At 37.1% G+C, this 22,377-nt stretch overlaps 2 protein-coding genes across 14 annotated transcripts; both read left to right on the plus strand.

Annotated features, from left to right (window-relative positions):
* LOC124212148 (cytochrome P450 4C1-like) lies at positions 1-8,079 on the plus strand. Of its 8 annotated transcripts, none has more exons than XM_046611928.2 (13): positions 1-141; positions 1,169-1,368; positions 1,475-1,581; positions 1,975-2,065; positions 2,173-2,358; positions 2,441-2,510; positions 2,836-2,962; positions 3,091-3,169; positions 4,847-4,965; positions 5,193-5,261; positions 5,350-5,527; positions 6,800-6,979; positions 7,345-8,079. In XM_046611928.2, the coding sequence occupies exons 1-13, from the start codon at positions 95-97 to the stop codon at positions 7,509-7,511; spliced, it is 1,620 nt and encodes a 539-aa protein (XP_046467884.2). In that variant the 5' UTR covers positions 1-94; the 3' UTR covers positions 7,512-8,079. The 8 variants fall into 8 exon arrangements, with proteins under 8 accessions (XP_046467884.2, XP_046467885.2, XP_046467891.2 ...); XM_046611932.2 differs by having other exon boundaries at positions 128-244; XM_046611930.2 differs by lacking the exon at positions 1-141 and adding an exon at positions 273-721.
* A 138-nt stretch (positions 8,080-8,217) lies between these two features.
* LOC124212150 (cytochrome P450 4C1-like) lies at positions 8,218-18,315 on the plus strand. 6 transcript variants are annotated; one of them, XR_011176433.1, is made up of 14 exons: positions 8,218-9,270; positions 10,167-10,354; positions 11,858-11,964; positions 12,028-12,118; positions 12,196-12,381; positions 12,447-12,516; positions 12,590-12,716; positions 12,845-12,923; positions 13,849-13,964; positions 14,298-14,366; positions 14,829-15,006; positions 15,086-15,265; positions 15,549-16,567; positions 16,651-18,315. XR_011176433.1 is itself a non-coding variant. In XM_069133620.1 (13 exons), exons 1-13 carry the CDS (start codon positions 9,236-9,238, stop codon positions 15,713-15,715), a joined length of 1,593 nt encoding a protein of 530 aa, XP_068989721.1. In that variant the 5' UTR covers positions 8,218-9,235; the 3' UTR covers positions 15,716-18,315. The 6 variants fall into 6 exon arrangements, 3 of the variants coding, with proteins under 3 accessions (XP_068989721.1, XP_046467895.2, XP_046467894.2); XR_006881588.2 differs by having other exon boundaries at positions 15,549-15,837; positions 15,940-18,315; XR_006881589.2 differs by having other exon boundaries at positions 15,549-15,837; positions 15,981-18,315.
* The last annotated feature ends 4,062 nt before the right edge of the window (positions 18,316-22,377 follow it).

The following is a 22,377-nucleotide window of genomic DNA, read 5'->3' on the forward strand; positions in this document are numbered from 1 at the left end:
CGAAGACGAGAACCACGGTTCTGCCTCATTATCTGAGTCATTCCCCACCCTACTAGTTTCCGGAGCTGTATGTAAGACCGTGCACTTGGCAGACATGCAGTTATGCGAAGCCTCTCGTCTGGTCATGAACACGGACGACAAGTGAGTGGAAATTTGCAGCGAAGCATGTGCAATATGCGAACATCGCGAAATCGCGCGAAAATCATTCGACGAATTTATGCACTCAGTGCAATCGGCTAAATAAGTAATTAGATATTTTGAAACCTGGGGCAAACTCGAACATTTTTGGTTCACGAAAACCTAACTTGATCGGAATTGAAATAGAGTATAAAATATTTTCTTTACGTAGTTTCGTCAGTTTTCATGCAAGTCGATAAATCAGTTACTGTAAAAATAAAAGTAAGAATAATAGTTGAAGAAATACACGTAACGATCCATATTTATTTCAAAGTTAACAAAAGTCTGGTGACTTTTATTCGACATTTTTTTTATTATTCGAGGCTAAAGCTTTTTCTTGATCGCATTCGGAAATGTGGGATGAAAATGAATCTTCCTTCGAATGACGTTATTCGTCGCGTTTGCGTGTTGCGTTACAAGTGAATTGCAGTGCGTGTCAGAATGCAGAAATAATCAGTAGACAACTAGTACCGCATTAATACTAATGAGACGTGAACCTGATGTTTAACTCACGGGATCTCCAGCACGACAAATCAATCAGCGGGTAGACAAAAATAGAGATATGATGAAAAATATTGTTTCCCACAATTGCCTGTATGATTATTGCACAATTACGTAGAAAATAATTGCATAATTACGTGTGTCGAAGGTTGACTGATAATAATTATCCAACCGCGGCAATTAGTCATTGCGTGTATAGATCACTGATATAGATCGGTCTGATTTTCAATTGTACTGAATCGAGTGCCTGTGATTTCCGATTTGAAGTTTCTAGTTTTTGAGGAAATTTGCCAGTTATAATAAGAGGATGATTTCCTTGAATATTTATTACCTTTTTTACGGTTTATTCTTACACACTTTTGTTAGAATTAGGTTTCCATGTCGAGAAAAATGATAAGACCCCGAGTCTTCGTTATTTTATATAAAAAAGTAATAGCTACGTTTATAAATCATTCATTCGCACAGTTGAGTGATGGTTAATGATTTCCAGACCTAAAGACTCGACCCAAACAATGGCTGATTTAACTGTTGGCTGTTTCATCGCTGAAGCTCTATTTATCACTGGATTAATTTGCATATTGACGTACCATCTGAGGCGACTTAAGCTGTACATAAAGGCTTCAAAATTTCGTGGTCCTCCGACGATTCCAATCGTTGGAAATGCGCATCATTTTATCGGAAATAACGGAGGTGGGATGAGCTAAGATCGGATTACAATATGAAAGGCAACAATCCTCAAGTTTTCCTCTATCTCACACTCTAATATTTATTTATTTTTCTCCATATGGGAAAGCAGAAATAGTGCAGAAGTTGATTGATCTCTCAGATTCGTATCCTTCGCCCTATCGAATTTGGCTCGGACCAGAATTGCTGATTATGGTCTCTCATCCCGAAGATGTCAAAGTAATCATCTACCGACTAATAAGTATCTCTATCCACACAGCGCACAATATTGCAGAAGCATTGCAACGACGTAATTTTCCAAAATTTGTAATATTTTAGATTTATTGTTTATTATAACAACCTAACTTTTCAAGACCTGCTCAAGATACATTGTAGCTTGTACGGTATTATAACTTTGCAAGGTTTGAAGTATTCTAGAAACACATTTTGATGTCGACTCTTTTCGACATACCTACTTGTAATTCGAGTAGCACTATAATATGAACTAAATGTCATAAAATGAAAACACTGCAGTCGCAATTGCAACATACAAATACTGTAACATCATTTCTGCGGTAATGGGAGCTGTGCTGCTAAGAAAATTTGATCATTAAGAAGTACCTCGTCTTACAGAAAATAGTTGGCAGTGACAAAACCATCGAGAAATCGCCACTGTATCGATTCTTTCGGCCGTGGCTAGGAAACGGTTTGTTCACAGCTCCCAGTAAGTCTTTGCACTTGGCATTTAAGGTGTATAAATATTTTCAAATTCACTATTCCAAAACTGAAGCCGCCTTGCAGTCGTAGAAAATCATGACTTCTCTATTTCAGCGGCAATATGGCGCATTCATCGGAAACTCATCGGGCCAACGTTTAATTTGAAAATTCTCGAATCATTTGTAAGCGTTTTTGCGGCCCAATCAAGTATAATGGTAAAAAAAATGGAGACCGAATTAAATGGAGGTGAATTCGTCATTTTCAAATACGTATCGCTGTGTGCAATGGACATAATTTGCGGTACAGAGAAATGTTTTTACTTGTGAGCTTCGACTTTATTAGTGCGGTTGATAAATTCATACTAATCATAATTTTCTTCCAGAAACTGCTATGGGCGTAAGCATGGGAGCCCAGAGTAACAACAGCGGTGATTACATAGAAACAGTTGAAAAGTTGGTAGATAAAAAACCTGAGGTTTTTTTTTTCAACAAAAATGTCCACACTATTTATAGATCGTTTTTCAGTGTGTTATTATTTTCTTAAACGTACTGGATATCGTGAATGCAAATATTTTATTTGACTAACGAAATTTAGACAGATGAGTGCAAGAATTGTTAAAAAAAATTCCCGAGTGTAAATAAGTTCTTATTTCAGGTGAAAAAAATGATTCAACTCAGATTCTCAACTGACATATTTTCACCATTGATGTAATATTTGTACACGACTTTTTTTGTTTTACACAATATGCGCATATTTCAATACCGTATTGATTTTCAGAACGTTTGCAATTATCTATCAAAGAGTTTTCAAAGCGTGGCTGCAGTATGATGCGATCTTCTACCGTACTCGACTTGGTAGAGAACAAAAAAAATGTTTAAACGTCTTACATGATTTTACTAATAACGTGAGTAGAAAAAGTTGAGAAAAACATCATTCGATCGCAGTTACTGGTGATAACAGATGAATGCTATTGTAAAATAATTCCGCATAGAATTGAAATCACGTGTGACATATTTTCGGCATTTACTTTAGGTGATCCGTAGGAAGAAAGAAGCTTTGCTGAGAAAACGTGATAATCGGGATGCTACGACTGATCATAAATATGACGAGGGTGAGTGAGTGAGACACTTAGTTGAAATTCAGAGTTAGTTGATAAATTAATTATTCACATATCACTGCGCGAAAAATCTGCGATGCTCGATTTCAGTGCTTATTAAAAAATCGTAGAATACTGTCAAGCACTTCAAGATCGCGTTACATGCCTAGAATGTCTCAAACTTTTCACAAAAAGTTGCCCGTACTGCTTTGCAAAGGTACACGGAAGGAAATGATTATTCGAGTCAAGTGATATTCGTTTGAATCAGCTAAATGCTATAGTCCAATATGGCAAATACAATATATACTTAAGTCAACGAAATGCTTTTGTCGGACGAAATACTTGTGAAAACTTAATATAAAACTGAATCAAGCCTTTGAATGATCCATGCTGACTGTCAATTTATTCAAAATAACACGGCGCGAGTTCCTTGCGACAATTTAAATTTTGTATCAAGAAAATGAGTGAGTGAAATGACTAAAAATTTGATTGAACGTACTTGGGTCATTTTATTGTGGAAATATGAAATTTTTGCATCAAAAGAAACCGAGCTTGTTTCAATTCATGTTTTGTTAGGTCAAGCGTTCAATGGTTGATTCGGGTAATAAAATTTGTTGCTACAAAAATCTTTTGCATTGACTGAATATTAGAGTTATTTAAACGAACAAGATTTATTTTTCGAACGATATCATTTATAATTCTGTTGTCGCCAAATTTTGTGGGAGTTACCCGTTATTCAAAGAATAAAACCCGAAAACTTATTGTTGTATATGCATAAGTCCATACGCAACAAGTGTCAATAGTTTTGTTTATTGACCGTCAATTTCAATTCCGATTATTCACCACTTAGTATTGTGCTTTCTTCGTTTATAATAGGTCTGATGACAAATTTGATTCACGTTATCCGAACCTGACTTCCTAGCAGAATACCCGATTTTATAAATATATCTGAAGCTATTTCCGCAGCGAGAGAGTTCACCGCCTAGTGGCCGTTTATAGTACTAGTATACCGATGTTTACGATGACTATCTCTACTTGTTTCAAAGCATGTGATATTTATTTTAGTAAGCAAATTAGTGCAACTGATTCATCCAGTTACGCCGAACAAGCTCCGGTTAGATCAACAAATTATGGCATTCAATCGATGTAAATTTTTTGTTGGCTAAATTCATGTACTTATTTAATTTAAAATTCCTAATTGTTTCTGTTAACGGACATGTGACTTGGAGGAACAATAGGTACATAAACTTCAAATGGGATGATATTTAGTTGACTCAATTTCGGAAACACATCAAAAGGTTCACGCTAATCAATACTTCACTCAATCGCAACAAGAAAGGCTTTTGTTGAATCAAGGAATTTGCTTGACTTAATCATTTGGCCAAACTAACTAAATCAAAATTGTTGTATCGAAGTTATCGTATGTGGAACAAATAAGGGAGCCTAGATTCAAGTGATTGGACTCCAGTAAAATCTATTTTGTTAATTCAAGAATTCCTGTGCGATTCAATATTATTATTAATTTTAGTTACATCTGCAAGGGGTGATCGTCAAAAATATTTTTCATGCAGGATTTAGAATTCGTCGAAATGTAGCTTTTTTGAAATATTGCAATAAGAGAAAAACATTTCTTCGATAGTTGACGGAATGTAATACTATTCGCATCAATATAAAATAAATATTGATCCCTAGACGATTCACTGCCACCCCGAAGAAAAGCTTATTTGGATCTGCTAATGGAGTTGACTGACAACCAGATGAAATTCACCGATCAAGAATTACGTGAAGAAGTAGACACGATGATTGTTGCGGTAGGTAAAAATATGCAAACTCGGGAGAACGGAGTTTGAGTTATTGAACGATTTCGTTGACTTCGATTCTTCTAGGTCATGTTCACATTTTAAAGAGGAAAATAAATGAAGAAAACAGAAAAGGGATCGCATGATCAAAAAGTAAAAGATTGTCTTTCGGTTGAGTTTTTCTCAACGGAGTTAAAAATTTTCGAAAAACATAACTTGTCATTTCGGTGATTTTTCAGGGACACGACACAACGTCGAATATGATCTGTTCGGTCTTGTTGATGCTGGCTTCTCATCCGGATGTGCAGGTGTGTCATGCTACTCTGTTAATTTTCAATTAAACGATGAATAAAAGTCGACACACTCTGACTATTGATACATATGATCCGTATTAAGGAAAAAGCTTACCGCGAACTCGAGGAAATATACGGAAGTAGCAAAGTCGAAGAGCGCTGCGTGACCCACGAGGATTTGTCACGTATGGGATACTTGGAGCGTGTGATAAAGGAAACGATGCGCGTATTTCCAATTGCCGCTACGGTGTCCCGAGCAGTTACGGAAGATTTTGATGTCGGTAGGAAAATTTTGTTAACAGTAGTTTTCGTAACTGGGGCCTGACGATTTACATTCGAGTGCTTGGCGTGATTGCACGAGGGTGTAAATCGTTTGGCTCGTCATGCGAACAATATTTTTAGACCTAGGTAAGCGTAGATCGTACATTATGTAACAAGGGAATAAAGTTGGAGATTATTCCCGCGGGCGGGTTTACTACCCGAGCGAAGCCAGGGCATTAATCACCCAATTGAATAATCGACTTTTATTCTTGAGTTACATGTAAGACTTCATTTCCGACTCAATTCTGACCACATTATTGACCTGATAATAGGGACTCGATATATCTTTCGCAATATTGGGTGTAAAATTGAGAACGTAAGACTAATAATGGAAAAATAGATTCTCAAAAATTTATACAATTAGTAATGACAAGAACTGTCTCGAGGAAGCGGGTCCAAGGTTGCCGGGCCCTGTTGGGGGTGTAGGGGGCAAAGCTCACCGAGGTCTTAAAACAAAAACGCATCTATCTGATATGTTATTAAATAAAGAGAACGTGTCATTGAATATTGCAAAATCATGTAATATCAATATCTATTCTCATGGGTCATTCATTCTTTGATAAAATTTCAAGGAATGTAATAAATTTCAACTTTATTCATCGAAATGTTACGATTTTGTAGAATACTTTCATAATTTTTTATCAAAAATCATTATAATCCTTTTATTCCAGACACAACCATAAAGTTAACTTTTTTGATCCCAAAAGCGAGACGAAAGTGTCATATTTTTTCCCTAAAACGCATTTGCGGAATATATGAGACCAATTTAAAGGTCCTAGTTTTCAAATAAACATTGCTGCCAGAGTTAAGACAGAAATAAAGTCCTATATGTAACACAGGAGTAAAAGTCGACTTTATTCCCTTGTTACATAATATACTATTATTCATGCGTAAATGTGATCATTTTATCAGTTTGAAAGCTAGAATATCATTGAAAGTTTATAAAAATACATATGGCCGGTTTTATCAACTTTTTGAATTTCAACCACTGCCCCCCCCCCCCTGCCCCCCCCTTCCAAACTGTCAGCGATTAATACAAAAAGAAATAGAGAAAACTGCAAGAATTATTTGCGGGAAATGTGGCCGGATATTTGATGAACTCGGGAATAAATAGGATTTTACGGTCCGTTTTGCGGGTGTCAAATCTCGTTTTACGCTTACGTAGGACAAAAAAATTTTTGCAAAGCTCATCTCCGATTCGTTCGTTAATGTATATGAAATCGATTTTTAAGGTGAATACACATTACCGAAAGGAAGCATAGTCGGTATAGACATTATAAAAATGCATAGGAGCGAAGAATTCTGGCCTGACCCGTTCGTGTTTGATCCGGACCGATTTTTGCCTCAAGAAATCGCCAAACGACATTCTTGCGTTTATCTTCCGTTCAGTGCAGGGCCACGAAATTGCATAGGTGAGTAGAATTCACTTGGAAATTGTATACATTGATATTAAAATGGTAAAATTCAAACTGATTACAAGCGTTTGATTCACATAGAAGGCCTGTGAAACCTGTGAAATTTGATACCCAGCACGAATGAAATTTTATGCAATTATTTTGAATGCTTGAACTTTATTGAGATCTTGAGAAATGTATTAAAATTTCGTCGAATCTTTCAATATTGTCTGAAATTGCACGAAACCTATTAACATATATGAAATCTTTAAAATCGTGGAATGTTAAAAACTGATGTATACATAAATCGATGAGTTGTGTGTCCCTCGGCTTAAAGCCATCGCGATTAGCTGCAGCTGAAATTGATTGTTCGCAAATTTCAGGTTCGAGATTCGCTATGATGGAAATGAAGACTGTTTTAGCAACGATTCTTCGCAGATATATCATCAAGAAAGATAAAATCACACCAATAGCCGATATCAAGTTGAAATCGGATGTGATACTGAAGGCGGCTGATCCAATCAAACTACGAATCAAGGAGAGAACGTGATTAGGTCAATTTTGATCCTTGCGTGGAATTCAACGACGGACTTGACCGAGACAAAGAAAATTCATGGAGCGCAAACCGCGACAGAGTGAAATTAGACATTTCCTACAATAAGAGTCGTGAGGTTTACAAGATTGTCACTGAGTTTTGCTGACGACAGTGGCTTTCGATTTGTAGCACTTATGAACGAAGCAATTTTTACAAGAATTTATTACAAATTATTGCTTATGCCGTTTGATGATGTAACCTATTAGTTATTTGGGTGATTTGCGTGCTGTGCGAACTCGAATGAAATAACGAAGAGTTAAAAAATTAACAAGTATTTCACGTTGCAAAAATTCGATCACCAATGAAAGAATAATTGACAGGTTGATAATACGTTCGAAATATATTATATTTGTATATTCTCTTTTAAATATCTGTTGATGATTAGGCTTAGATTTCGGTGTTCGTTTTTCAATATCTATTCGATCGATTCGTTTCAGCAAGCTATTAGCAGTGTATAAATATAAAATATTAAAAATGTAGTATATGAATTGAGAAAATATATTTTGGTGAGAAACTAATATAAGGAGTGAACAATATTTACTCGTACAAGTCTTGATTTTAGATAGATTATGCCGTTTGTCGATGTTAATATAGGTAATATAACTAACAAGGAAGCGCGAAGAAGTGATGCTTGAAAAATTCGATTTTCAAAGCTTACGCAGCGTGCGTAAAATGCCCTATTTTCGAATAGCGCGGTGAATTAAAGTTGGCGCATGCGCACTATTTTGAATAAATCCATTTCAAGCTTCCAGCGTTAAAAGACGACGTATATCGATCAACATGAAGCCCGGTATGGAGATGCGGGAAGATTTCATATTTTGTTTCTAAAATGCAAACCAACCTGTAAAAAAAGTTTAATGAACAACAAATTATTACAATAAAAAGGCTTTTTATTGGTCAATCTTCCTATTAGGCTGTTGGTTTCTGATTATGAAGCTAGAAGACCAATAAACTAAACTTCGAGTAGAATTCCACACACATCGCAGATGTGTGTACCATAAAATTATGCACTTTAGGTATGTAGTTCATAACGTCGTAACCGTAATGTGACAGTGACATGCAGGAAGAGGAAATTCATGTCTCGAATGGAGAAGAATTGAAATACGCGTTGAATTCTATGGGAAAATTCGCCCTTCTCTTCAAAGCTGGCGCGGTTCTGGATTCGTATCCCCACTTCTTTCGTCCTCGATCGCTAAGTCGAGAGGCAAAGGATCTGAAACCAGTTGGACAGAGTCTTGCGCTGTGCGAAGCCCTTCGCGTCTTCATCAGGGACTAAAGTTACATTATAGACGTCTTAAAGTAAGTGTACCAGTTATTGACACGCTTAGACCCAGTTATTGACCCTTTTATTTTCCAATATTATAAATTCATGGCACAAATTGTGAATTTCTCGGTGACTAAAACCGATTGCTAGAGGGTTAGACGCTAAAAAACCATTTTTGGTCATTTTAAAACTGAGCATCAAGTAGATACAACAAAAAAAGATAACTAAATGGAACGAGGTCAATAACTGGTACACTTACCTTACAATCAACATAATTAGTGATGGACGAGTGTTGAGTGATACTGAAATAACGACAGATTTTTAAAAACTGCATGTTTTAACGTGAAATTTCTGCTTTGATAAACGCAATATACGTCTAGTTCTTCAGTTCCTATAACTCTATAAATTAAAGTGTATGGTCTATACTTCTTTATTATATTGTTACAAAAGGTGAAATGACGCGTTTTGGCCCCCTTTCTGATCTAGTCGTCGTCATAGATAAAAGACGTATAAGCTTTCATATGTCACAAAATGAATACGGCTGCTGCGACAGTCACTATTATTGTAGAAAAGGTCTTGTTTCAGACTTTAAAAACACAGACGTCCCAGTAAAATCATTTTTCCCACATTTCTATTTCGCTGCCTGTTAATTCGCTTCATAAGCTCCCAAACAGTTGTTAATTTTATTCTGTAACGCCTAGTTCGTTACAATATTTACATATGATCGCTTAAACTTGATTATGACCAACAAAAATTGTGTGACAAGTTGTCAATGGGGGATTCGCAGGCCTTAAGAATGACGTAAAGCAGCAATTGAATTTTTTCATCCCGCTTCAAGAGAGAATGGGAACTCTTTTTTTGAGTGATTTATCTACCAGAATATATATTATACAGAAAAAGAAACGTTGCATCAGTTGCATGGTCTCTGGGAAGGGACTTTAACTCGGGACAAACATAACCGGTTGCGCTAAACGCTTAAACAGGAATGTGCGCAACTTTTTCAAACTTGTGTCCAGGTCTCAGTGCCAATTCCAAACATGTTTTTTGATATGAACAGTTTTTTTCCACCATAATTGGTCTGTAACTTTTTATGATACGATTCATAACATGTTTACGGCTTTATCACGAGAAAAAAATTTTACGTTAGGTTTGAAGATAAGTTATTTTTATTGGGATTGGTGCCTCGTTTATATTATCCTGCGCATCACTTTTTTGGTTGTCAAATTTTGTTGAGTTACGTTGCGGTTATAAAAAAAAAAAAAAAAAAAAAACCACCTTTAATTTCTACGTAGCACGCAATATTTTCAGAAACATTGCTACATTTTTTTCTGTTTTATCGACGTCAGCTATACGCGATACAAAATGTGCCTACTTCACAACATCGTTGCCTCTGCGTTTCTCGGTGGAATTGTTTACTGGTTGATTTACCACATGAGGCGACTGCCTTTTTATCAAAAAGCTTGGAAATTCTCTGGGCCATCCATAGTTCTACCGATTTTGGGCAATGCGCTGTATTTCGCCGGAAATACTGAAAGTAAGTCTAGCTTTATTTTCAGAATTTTGTTTATAGTAAACTGCAGAATACTTACGTGCATTATTAAACCATCAAACTATCTTTATAACTGTAAGTAAAATTCAGTCGTAATTTTTCGAGATGTATGCAGTACTTGTATCTACCAATTCAATTATATAATCCGATTTTCATTTTAGTTAGAAAATTTGACGACAAGCTTTAAAACGTCTATTTTTATATATGTATTATTAATTCGTTTTTTGAGTATTCTTTTTATGTAAATCATTCAAAATGTCACACAAAGGTGTCGTTTGTTAAATCTTGAGGATCTACCGTACTATGGATTTTACATTCGCAAAGATCAGACTTTTTTTTCACAAAATATACATTGCGTCATATTTTTATTTTTATTTTGAGTGATGACTGACAGAGATCCTGGTAGTAGAACTTGATCATATACAATCAGTAAACGAGTTTCCTGCATTCACTTTATGAACCATGTGATACTTACAGTATTTCATGGCAAACCGGTAACTATGTCGTTTGTCTTGAATCTCTTGTTTATTGGCTCACTTGCAGCGGGTCCAATCAAAGTAAGTCACGGACAATCAATTGCACGACAGCGCTAAATTATCAAACGAGCATTGTCACGACCGTCTATATTTTGAAAATATTCTAAACGTGAATTAGTCCCGAACGCCCAACGTCCCGAATTGGTGTTTTGAAAATTCTGCAGAGTGCCAGGGGTTCTCATACGTGATTTTAGCAACGTTAACTTTCTACATATTTTAGAAACGTTGTAGCAGCGTCACTTGACAAAGTTAAAAATATTGTAGATACACGACAGTGACATGAATTATTTCGGATACATGACTCTATGTTTTTGTTAAAAAAATATGATTATCGCAAGCTGAAAATTGAAACATTTAGGTACCTGAATTTTTTGGTAAAAACTTCTGTGATTTAAGGTGTCTGAAAACTTATATATAAATTCTTCATTGGATCTCGGTAAATATTTGAATTTCCTGAAAATAATCAAAGTGTACTGAGGAATAATCAGAATTCACAAGATTCTTCTAGCGTTAATGTAATTTGAATACAGTCCGTTGATCACTTACGTTCATTTATCGTTGTTTATATTATCGACTTCATCGTGTTGTGAGCAATATTTGATTAATAAAAGTGGCTGGCAATTCATAGAAGATGAGTTAATAATTTTTCGGTGTTCCGGGCGGATGGAAGAGGTGATCTAGTAAGCAATTGTAATGAGGATGATGATGTTACAAAATGGTCAATTAATTACGCCAATTTTTTTTACGAGGATTACTTTCCGTAATAATGAATTACCTCAAGCGACTACGTGTGTCAAAAAAGTCACAAAATTTTGCAGCACGTTTGTGGAAAATGCTGTAAGTTTTTGGAAATATTAAAGGTAAAATTTTGTGCAGTCGGCCATTCTTTATTTCAGTAAAAAAATTCATTCAACTTCTCCTATAATATTTGTTTCCTCCACTGCGGTTTCAGATATCTTGAACAAATTCACCGAATTATCGCGGGCGTATCCTTCGCCTTATCGCGTCTGGCTTGGGTCTGAATTGTTGATCATTTTATCTCGACCCGAGGAAATAAAGGTAATAATTCCTTCACCCCAAATATTGAAGCGAATGAGCACTGAAATGTGATGTATTTTGTAGACAGTTCTGTGGAGCGAGAAGGCGATCGAGAAGACAAGATTTTTCGAATTTTTTCAACCATGGTTGGGAAATGGCTTGTTCACTGCACCTGGTAAGTTATTTGTCCATATTAACGTCAACTCGTAAATTTTTCACCGCCATGATCGATTCCGCATTACCGATTTTTAGGTGAAATATGGCGTGTGCGTCGAAAGTTGATCGGACCAACTTTCAATTTGAGAATTCTGGAGTCGTTTGTGACTGTATTCGCAGTCCAATCAAACGTGATGGTGAGGAAAATGGAAACTGAATTAAACGGGGAGGAATTCCTCGTTTTCGATTACGTGTCAATGTGCACTTTGGACATAATTTGCGGTACGTTTTAAGCTGGAGATATTTCCAAGGTTTGGATTGCTTACCTCTTTCTACTTTCACTTCAGAAACTGCAATGGGTGTGAGTATAGGAGCCCAAGTTAATAACCATTCCAGTTACGTGGAAGCAGTAGAAAAGTTGGTATCCAAATTTTACGCGATGTACGTTTAATTTTTTAAGAGGTTTTAATGTGGCGATATCATTCTTCAGATCGCTCAAAATCATCTACCGGCGAGCATTCAGCATTTGGTTGCACCCGCCAGCGATTTTCAATCGCACGCAAACGGGGAAAGAACAAAATAAGCACATAAAAACCATGCATAATTTTACTAGCAACGTGAGCAAACCAGATATTTATGTTGTGTCTGCAATAAATTTGAATCAAGTTTCTCCAGATACTGGACTTGACAACTTGTCTAATTCTTGTTTTTAAATTCATCTAGTGCTTTCACAATTTTTTTGTAGGTAATTCAGAGGAAGAGGAAAGCTTTGCTGAATCGGAATACTAAAAAGACTGCAGTCAAATACGGTGAAGATACCGAAAGTAAGTAGGCGATTGACTTTGCTGACAGAATAGTTCAGTGTCGTAGCGTAAAGATCGTTTTTATTGACTTCAGTGAAGGATTGTTAAACAAATCAAAATTTACTTCAAATGAGCAATTTCTTATTTACATCAGTTTATATAAAGAACCTCTCGTAACCCTGATTATGAATGATACTTGATGCATATCTCCAAATGAGTTTCTTTCGAAGGTGTTGACTTGATGCTCAACGTGAATTTGTCGTTGGATCACGTGAGTTGCCTTGATTTTGATCTTTTTGGTTAGGCACTGGGAAAGGAGTTCTAAAATCATTCATCATACCACAGATATGAGAAACTAATGATTTTTTAAGAAAATCTATATTTCAATTAACAATGATTCAGAAAATGTATCAAACTGTGCCATACTAGCAGGCCATAATAATTACATTTACAAATTAAATGATAAAAAATACATTGAAAAATTAATCGACTAAGAAAAATATAAAGGAGCAAGCAGAACCGACAATGACGTTTGGTCAAATTATCCAATTGAATATTTGGATTCACTTGAATTTCCGGGACTTCCAGGTTAAGAAATTGATTTTGAAAATTCATGAGATTGCATCACACATCATTCGGAGTTCAGGTATACATTATGGTTTGTTTAATAGTACGAAATTAACAATTCTGTTACGGTCAATTATATGCTACACTCTCACGATGTAAGGATATAGTAACGAATGAGGTATCGAAAATTATTCAAAACGTGCGACGTACGCAAAGGTAAGCCCCAAGGGATATTAAACAAAATAATGTTACCAATAACAATAATAATCTAAAAAGAAATAATGATAATAATATTAACAACATCAAAATAATAACCATGTCGTGATAGTGGACTAAAATATTAACGGAAGTTCAATTTGTCTTTGATCTTCATCTGCAGGTGATTCGCCATCTGAAAGAAAGGCCTTCTTGGATTTGTTGATGCAGTTAACAGACGATAAGATGAAATTCTCGGATTCGGAACTTCGTGAAGAAGTTGACACAATGATTGCTGCCGTATGTAGAAGTATTTAACTAAGAATTCGACACCAAGTATGCAATATTTATTGCAGCAGTATTGCAAGAATGTTTTGATGTTTGGATTTCGGTTGAAATATTCCAATATAGCAAATTTATATCGCTACAATATTTCTGCAATATTACGCACAATTTCGCAAATGTTCCAAATTTTGAAAATTTTCATTGCTGTGTTGAATGTAATTTCATAATTTCTCGGAAATATTCAAAACCTTAGAAATTTTCTACCTTTATGCAATGTTGCTTTTGGCGAATATATATCGAGCTGATCTATTTAAAATGACACAAAGTACTATTGAAAATTCATTTCAGGGTAGCGACACGACCTCCAACACAGTCAGTTTCGTTATGTTGATGCTGGCTTCTTATCCGGATATACAGGTATAATATTAGGCACTGATGCAGCTGATGTATACTTGCGGACAATGAATCTGAGACGCATAATTTTTTACACGAGACATTTATATTGGCAACACAGAGAAACTTACAGCGCCACAGCCGGCCGAGCGCGAAACAAACTCAATCTCAATAAGCATAACATAACCCATGACCGTCGAATCTAACCTTAGAATACGTGTCAATCCAACAAGTCATTATCCCCGCGGTATTTTAAGGTTAGATGCGACGGTCGTGGGTTATATTATGTTTATTGAGATTGAGTTTGTTTCGCGCTCAGCCGACTGTGGCGCTGTAGGTTTCTCTGTGTTGCCAACATAACTGCATAGTGTAATAAATTAGCCTTCTCAGATTCATTGTCCCCAAGTGTACAATCGCATGATACAGATATTTTATCAGTGTAACCGACGTCTCACTATCAACGTTATTACATGACACGTGAATTAGGAGAAGGCTTACCTTGAACTTTGTGAAATTTATGGAAGTTACGATTCCAATAAGCGTATCGTGACATACGAGGACTTGCCACGTATGAGGTATTTGGAACTTGTGATAAAAGAAACGATGCGTGTACTTCCAATCATAGCGTTGATCACTCGCACAATAACTGACGATTTGGAGATAGGTAAGTAAAAAAATATATAAATTTGAACATTTTTATTGCAAAGGTTTTCAGTCATTTATTTAAAATTGAATGCTTCAAGGTGAATATACTCTGCCAAAAGGAAGTTTGGCTGTTATTGACATCCTGAGCATACACAGAAACAAGGAATTCTGGCCAGATCCACTCAAGTTTAACCCGGATCGATTTTTGCCTGATGAAGTGGCTGAACGCCATGCTTATTGCTACATACCATTTAGTGCGGGACCAAGAAACTGCATTGGTAAGTCCATTTGTTTGCGTATCGTATATTCATTACTTCAACACTCCAAAATGGGAACTAAGAATATGAAAAATTATAACCCACATTTTGATAATCGATGATATTATGCAGTCACATTGCACCAACGCAACTATGAAAAGTGCAGTATTAAATAATAAATTTCAAGTATATTTCAGGAATACAATTTTTCATGATTTGAAATATTTCAGAAACATTGCATAATATTCGATAAACATTTCAGCAAAGGCAAATCCTGTACTAAAAATCATCGTCAAACTTTTAGGTTTAAGGTTCGCCATGATGGCTATGAAGACAATCCTGGCGACAATGCTCCGCAGATATATCATAAAAAAAGATAAGATTGTGCCGTTAGACGACGTGAAGTTAAAATCGGAGGGTGTAACCAAACCAGTTGAACCAATCATGCTGCGAATAGAAGAGCGAAGGTGAATTGTCATCAACCCAAAATCGGGCTGTTTGTGTATTTGTAGTATATGCATCATTTATGTATACTATTACGTGTGTGGGTTTCTAAGTACGATTTGCTCTTGATCGGATATAGGCCTCCTAAAGTTGGTATCTCAATATATTTGAAAATGAACTTGTTCGGCAACAATTTCGCTATAAGTTCTCGTATGTTCTCGGTAACTTCAATGCAGATGTGTCATCTACAGGTTAGGAGTCGGTTCATCTCAGTGAATTCTTTGTATCACAGGGTTACGATATCATGCCACGCAGACTGCTCATTACATGGCTACTTCTGATACCTGGCTCGATGCTTGTGTACTGTCAACAACATTAATCTCCTGGAATCCAGGGATCAATCGTCGCGGCCGTTTCTCTCAGGGCACGATCTCATATATGCTGTCGACAGCTGTGGTGCACCTAGGCAGGAGCCGCGCGTTATTCGATACCGATCGTGGATCGTGCCGATTTTGATGCTGCCTCTTCTGCCTTGTCTACGCTTGACTTCTCGCAGTTTGCATGGCTGCTTTTTGTGGATAGGATCATGAACGGGTGTTCATCAGTCTGCAATAATCTCATGAATGAAGTACGGAATTGCGTCGTGCCTGTCGAGGAACTTACTTTGCGGCGTTTACCTGCGACTTGGATATCGCTAGATATCAGACACCTGATGAAAAAGCACAACGCCTGGGATCGGTCCTTTAAGAGATCTCGCAGTGCGAAAGGTTTCGCCAAATATATCACCTATCGTAGAGACATAAAGCGTGCTTTAACAGCCGCCAAGACTGATGGCATAAAAGAGCGGCTTAATACTCGTGGTGGTGCGCAATCCTTTTGGTATGAGATGAAGAACATCGGTCTTACCAACTACTGTCTACTGGGGTTTTGATTGATGACCATAATGAACACTTTGTGTCTAGCTCCGTGGGTTTGCAGTATCATGACCCGGCAGTTCAAAATCCTGTCAAGAGGTAGAGAGAATCCTTCACCTTCTCACCGATCGCGAACAGATGTGTCAACGGGGCGCTCGTAGGGATTACAACTCGTGCATGTGGTCCCGATAACCCTCCGATACAGGCTTTCAAGACACTGAAAGATTTACTGATGCCGCTGATGGTGTATTTTCTCAACTCCCTCCTAACAACGGTATCGGTGCCACCGTTGGGAGAATCCTCAATTGTTATACCTATAACGAAGGTTCGCGATCCCATTGGTCCGTCAGATTTTAGACCAATTTCGCTTCCCTGCACGTTTTCTACAGTGTTTTAACGGATAGTGTATGATCAACTCGCGGTGCATTTAGCGCGCGTTAATTACCTCTATTCACATCAGACTGGTTCTCGTGAGGGCATGGGAACACAATCAGCCGTCTTGCGTTTTGAGGATAACTTGTAGACTTGCGGACTTGTAGGATGATCGCATGGTGATCGTTGGTGGTGTTTCTGGACTTCTCCAAAGCGTTCAACATGGTAAACCATGCATTGCTTCTGTCGAAGCTGCGATCTTTCGGACTGACAACGTGCTTGACTGTTTCAACTCGTAACCGTCTGATCGCACTACGGTTTTACAAACAGGTCTGGGAACTCGGCTATTTTTAAGTGGTGGGGATTGTCACCGTTAGTGTGACCAAACTGTGTTCGTCGTTTGTCCACAAGCTGCGCTGTCGTACTAGGGTATTGTAAATATACATATGCAGTTGCAGATCACCTCGTAGAGCCTCGTAGTCGTGGTGTACATTCACATAATAAAACAATTTTTGAAAAATACAAATTTACAAACGAAATATTACAACAGAAAAATTAACTGTACTGTTAAAAAAACGGTAATACGATTTTACCTGCGTTGACCATGTGCGAAACTAGCACTCTCTTTCACTGCACTACTAGTCGATACTATATAAATTTATGTATTAGTGCCTCAAATGTCGTGTACGGCAGCTTAGGATTCACAGTTTGTCTGATAATTAATGAGCTTAACTTTTTGTGACGATAAAAAATAACTAATCTTGTCACAAATTGAGCGGTAAAAAAATGGTTACATCTGAAAATGTTATGATATTTATTACTGCGAAAGATCGTATACATATATGAAATAAATATTCATTATAACCCTACGCGTATTTCGTTCGTAAAGAGAAATATTAGGTTTTAATGAACATTGTATTTATTTTTGATTGATTAAAAATATTTTTTACGTTCTGTCATAGCACAGCTGTTCAAAGCTACCTCTTGACTCTTCCCATTCAAACTTGATTGGCTTACCCCAAAGCTGCACTGGTCCAAGTGGCGGAAATGAGTACTACGCTTTGCCACACTATTTGAGTCACCCCCCACCCTACGAGTTCTCAGGCCTGTATGTAAGACCGTGGACCACACGCAAGTGGTTTGCGATCCTATACTCTTTCCGGCGAGAGGCCGACGCATGGTGTAAGGAGTAAGGTGTGCTCAATAGAGGACCAATTTTCGTACAAAGTCGCGCATTCCACCAGTTGACGTCACGGCAAGTCATAGTAAGCCTACAGCACATGCGCATGCGCATGCGCTCGTACAAATTACAACATAACCTCAACTTATACTTCAATAAACGTATAGGGGCTATTCCGCGTCAACCGGATCAGTCATCTCTCAGATATTTTTTTAATTTGGCATGTGGATTGTGTAAGGGGAGTTAGATTTTTGTGCCAAAGCGCGAATCTCATAATGCAAAATTCGATTTTTTATTAACAATAACAAATTAGACTCCCATTTTTTTCAAAAATTCATAACTTCGGCAACAAATTAGATACAATTTTTTTTTTTTTTTCAAATTACGCGGAAAGCTCCATAGAATTTAAAAAAAAATACGAAATGGTAAAAAAAAGTTGTTATCAATTGTTTATTTAACAATTAATTTTTCAAAGATTTTTAAAACAGTGACCGACACGATCAAAAAATTTTTTTAAAATTCTGACATGTTCCTTGAACTGTACTACAACCTGTGAATTAATTCCAGAGGGGTGTTTTTCTTCGTTTTCGAGTAAAAAATCATTAAAGGTGTCGATGCGCATGAAATTGCGGCGCGTCGAGTCTCTACGTAATGGCGGGCGGCCGGTTGCCGTCCACCGCTACCCCGCGGCGGCGTCGCGGCGTTATTTTAGAGTCATTTTCACGATGTAGGACATGATTGAAAAATCTGAAAAAAATACTGTACCTTCACAAGGCCTGCTCAAAGCGATAAGTGAAGTTTCAAGAATGTGTTTTTCACCGTTTTTTTATTACAGAGATTCGAAATTTGTTATGACGCATTATGATTCAAACATGAATTACGAACACAGGTCAAGTGTTGTTCCAGGATATGGAATACCTGCACCTGTGCATGCGTCACCTAAATCCTTCACTATCCAGGTAGTCCAGGTAGGGTCACCACCTCGATTCCGCGAAGGGGTCATTTGGCTAAAGTCAGGTACATTGAATTGCACCTGCATTATGTTAGCCCCATTGGTGGAATTCAAGCAATTAGAAGAGTCGTTGGGTGGGTGAAGCACTATATTCCAGGATATGGAATACGTCCACCTGTGCATGCGTCACCTAAATCCTTCATTATCCAGGTAGTCCGGGTCACCACCTCGATTCCGCGAAGGGGTCATTTGGCTAAAGTCAGGTACATTGAAATGCACCTTCATTATGTTAGCCCCATTGGTGGAATTCAACCAATCAGAAGAGTTGTTGGGTGGGTGAAGCACTATTCTGAACGAGTATAAATTTCGAGCATTTCAAAATGCATAACATTCAATCGAATACCAGTGTAGCGATCAGTGCAATACATCGTCTCATTCTTCACACAAGTAATTCATTTCTGAAAGCAATGTCTACAACAGATGTGAAACGGTGCTGTAATCCTTTCCAAAGAGTTGGCCATAATTGGGTGCGAAATTTGGTAAAGCCAGTGACACCAGCATTACGGAAAAAGTTTCCGGACCTAGGAGAATATGTGTGCATGGATTGTCGAATAAAATTGTACAAATGCAACACAATTACTCCATCTGATAAAAACGAGGTAAGTGATATGAATCATAATTATGCGAGTGGTGACGATCTTGTTTCACCTTCACCAATTAGTGAACAGAGCAGTGTGGAAATGTTTCTTGAGAATGATATCGGGCAAGAATTGTTGTGTGATGTGAAAGAATTGTTTATCAACGCGAAGTGTGTCGCGGACAAAATTAAATATCTCACAATGACTCCTCGTAGTTGGTCCATCAGAGAATTGGAGTTACAATTTGATTGTTCATATAGAATGGCTCGTAAAGCTAAAATATTGCAAAGTGAGCGTGGATTTGGATCCTCCCCAGATCCAAGACCATCTCGCACTCTTTGTGATGATGTTGTCTCTCATGTAGTGGAATTTTACTGTTCTGATGAAATAAGTCGGATCATGCCTGGTCAGAAAGATTTTGTCACTCTTCGCGATGTGGATGGTTCAAAACATCAAGTCCAAAAACGACTTGTTTTGTGTGATCTGAAGGAAGCTTACGCCGCGTTCAAGCAACAGCATCCGAATGATAAAATTGGATTTACAAAATTCGCGGAACTCCGCCCAAAGCAGTGTATTTTAGCTGGACCAACAGGAACACATACAGTTTGTGTTTGCAAAATTCACCAGAATGTGAAACTTATGTTGGTGGCGGTTAGCTCAATTTGTCAGACATTCAAAAGAACGTACCACGATTTGATAAAACAGATATCGTGTGACTCTCCAAATCCTTTGTGCTATCTCGGTGATTGTAGTAGTTGTCCAAGTTTTGATATGGTTACACACGAAATGGAAAGTTTATTCGACGATAATTTCGTAGAAAGTATTAGCTACAAACGGTGGACTCATACGGATCGATCTGTTTTAGAAACGATCACGCAAGAAACGGAAACGTTCCTCGAGACGCTAAAGGAACAGACGATAGCCCTCAAGAAACATGATTTCATTGCTAAACAGCAAAGTGCATATTTGAAAGACAGAAAACATCGTCTACAACCAGGGGAGTTCTTAGTTTTGGGTGACTTTGCTGAAAACTATGCATTTGTTGTTCAAGATGAAATTCAAAGCTTCCACTGGAATAACAATCAAGCTACCATCCATCCTTTTGTTGTGTATTATGTTGAAAATGAGGACTTAAAGCATAAAAGCTTCGTTATCATATCAGAAAATCTACAACATAATACAGTCGCGGTCCATCTGTTTCAGAAGAAACTAATCGGTAAGCTTTTTGAGTTCTTCGGTAGTGAAGTTATCAAGAAAATGATTTATTTTACTGACGGTGCTAGTGCACAATATAAAAATAAAAGCAACTTCATTAATTTGACTCATCATTTTGACGACTTCAATGTCGAGGCTGAATGGCATTTCTTTGCAACGTCACATGGAAAAAGTCCATGTGATGGCATTGGTGGAACTGTGAAAAGATTTGCTGCACGTGCAAGCCTACAGCGGCCCAATGAAAATCTTATTTTGACTCCAAGGCAATTATTCGAATGGAGTGTGAGTGCATTAAAAAATATCGCATTTGACTTCTGCAGCAACAGCGAACACGAAGAACATGAAAAATTATTGAAGCCGCGATTGAACCAAGCAATAACGGTTGAAGGCACTCGACGATTCCATTCATTTTTACCTCTATCTATAAAAACTGTAGAATGTAGGGTTTACTCTTCCTCTGATGAGTCATTTACCCGTAAATCTATGCGCTAAGATAGCCATGTAAGTTATGACGAAAACCTTTGCTCACATTTCTAAGTTTAATGCCCAGTTTGATCAAAGATTAATAGATTGTATCCATAGAATAAGCGATTTATTTGTATGAAATATATAATTGTAAGTGCGTTCATTTCGCAGCTTCCACATATCTTCGGGGGTGATTATAAGTACTAAAATAAGTAGCAAGTTATGTAATTATTATCATTTATGTGCACTCTCATGGTGCGTAACTGTTATTTTGAATCTCTGTAATAAAAAAACGGTGAAAAACACATTCTTGAAACTTCACTTATCGCTTTGAGCAGGCCTTGTGAAGGTACAGTATTTTTTTCAGATTTTTCAATCATGTCCTACATCGTGAAAATGACTCTAAAATAACGCCGCGACGCCGCCGCGGGGTAGCGGTGGACGGCAACCGGCCGCCCGCCATTACGTAGAGACTCGACGCGCCGCAATTTCATGCGCATCGACACCTTTAATGATTTTTTACTCGAAAACGAAGAAAAACACCCCTCTGGAATTAATTCACAGGTTGTAGTACAGTTCAAGGAACATGTCAGAATTTTAAAAAAATTTTTTGATCGTGTCGGTCACTGTTTTAAAAATCTTTGAAAAATTAATTGTTAAATAAACAATTGATAACAACTTTTTTTTACCATTTCGTATTTTTTTTTAAATTCTATGGAGCTTTCCGCGTAATTTGAAAAAAAAAAAAAAATTGTATCTAATTTGTTGCCGAAGTTATGAATTTTTGAAAAAAATGGGAGTCTAATTTGTTATTGTTAATAAAAAATCGAATTTTGCATTATGAGATTCGCGCTTTGGCACAAAAATCTAACTCCCCTTACACAATCCACATGCCAAATTAAAAAAATATCTGAGAGATGACTGATCCGGTTGACGCGGAATAGCCCATAGAC

This window comes from Neodiprion pinetum, chromosome 2 (genome assembly GCF_021155775.2).
Source record: "Neodiprion pinetum isolate iyNeoPine1 chromosome 2, iyNeoPine1.2, whole genome shotgun sequence".
NCBI classification, from domain to species: domain Eukaryota; kingdom Metazoa; phylum Arthropoda; class Insecta; order Hymenoptera; family Diprionidae; genus Neodiprion; species Neodiprion pinetum.

Coding starts and splice junctions, on each gene's coding strand:
- LOC124212148 (XM_046611928.2), top strand. CDS start 95: ATGCAGTTATGCGAAGCCTCTCGTCTGGTCATGAACACGGACGACAA. Junction 142..1,168: donor GTCATGAACACGGACGACAA/GTGAGTGGAAAT, acceptor AATGATTTCCAG/ACCTAAAGACTCGACCCAAA. Junction 5,528..6,799: donor TACGGAAGATTTTGATGTCG/GTAGGAAAATTT, acceptor TCGATTTTTAAG/GTGAATACACATTACCGAAA.
- LOC124212150 (XM_069133620.1), top strand. CDS start 9,236: ATGGTCTATACTTCTTTATTATATTGTTACAAAAG. Junction 12,717..12,844: donor TGCATAATTTTACTAGCAAC/GTGAGCAAACCA, acceptor ATTTTTTTGTAG/GTAATTCAGAGGAAGAGGAA. Junction 14,367..14,828: donor CTTCTTATCCGGATATACAG/GTATAATATTAG, acceptor CACGTGAATTAG/GAGAAGGCTTACCTTGAACT.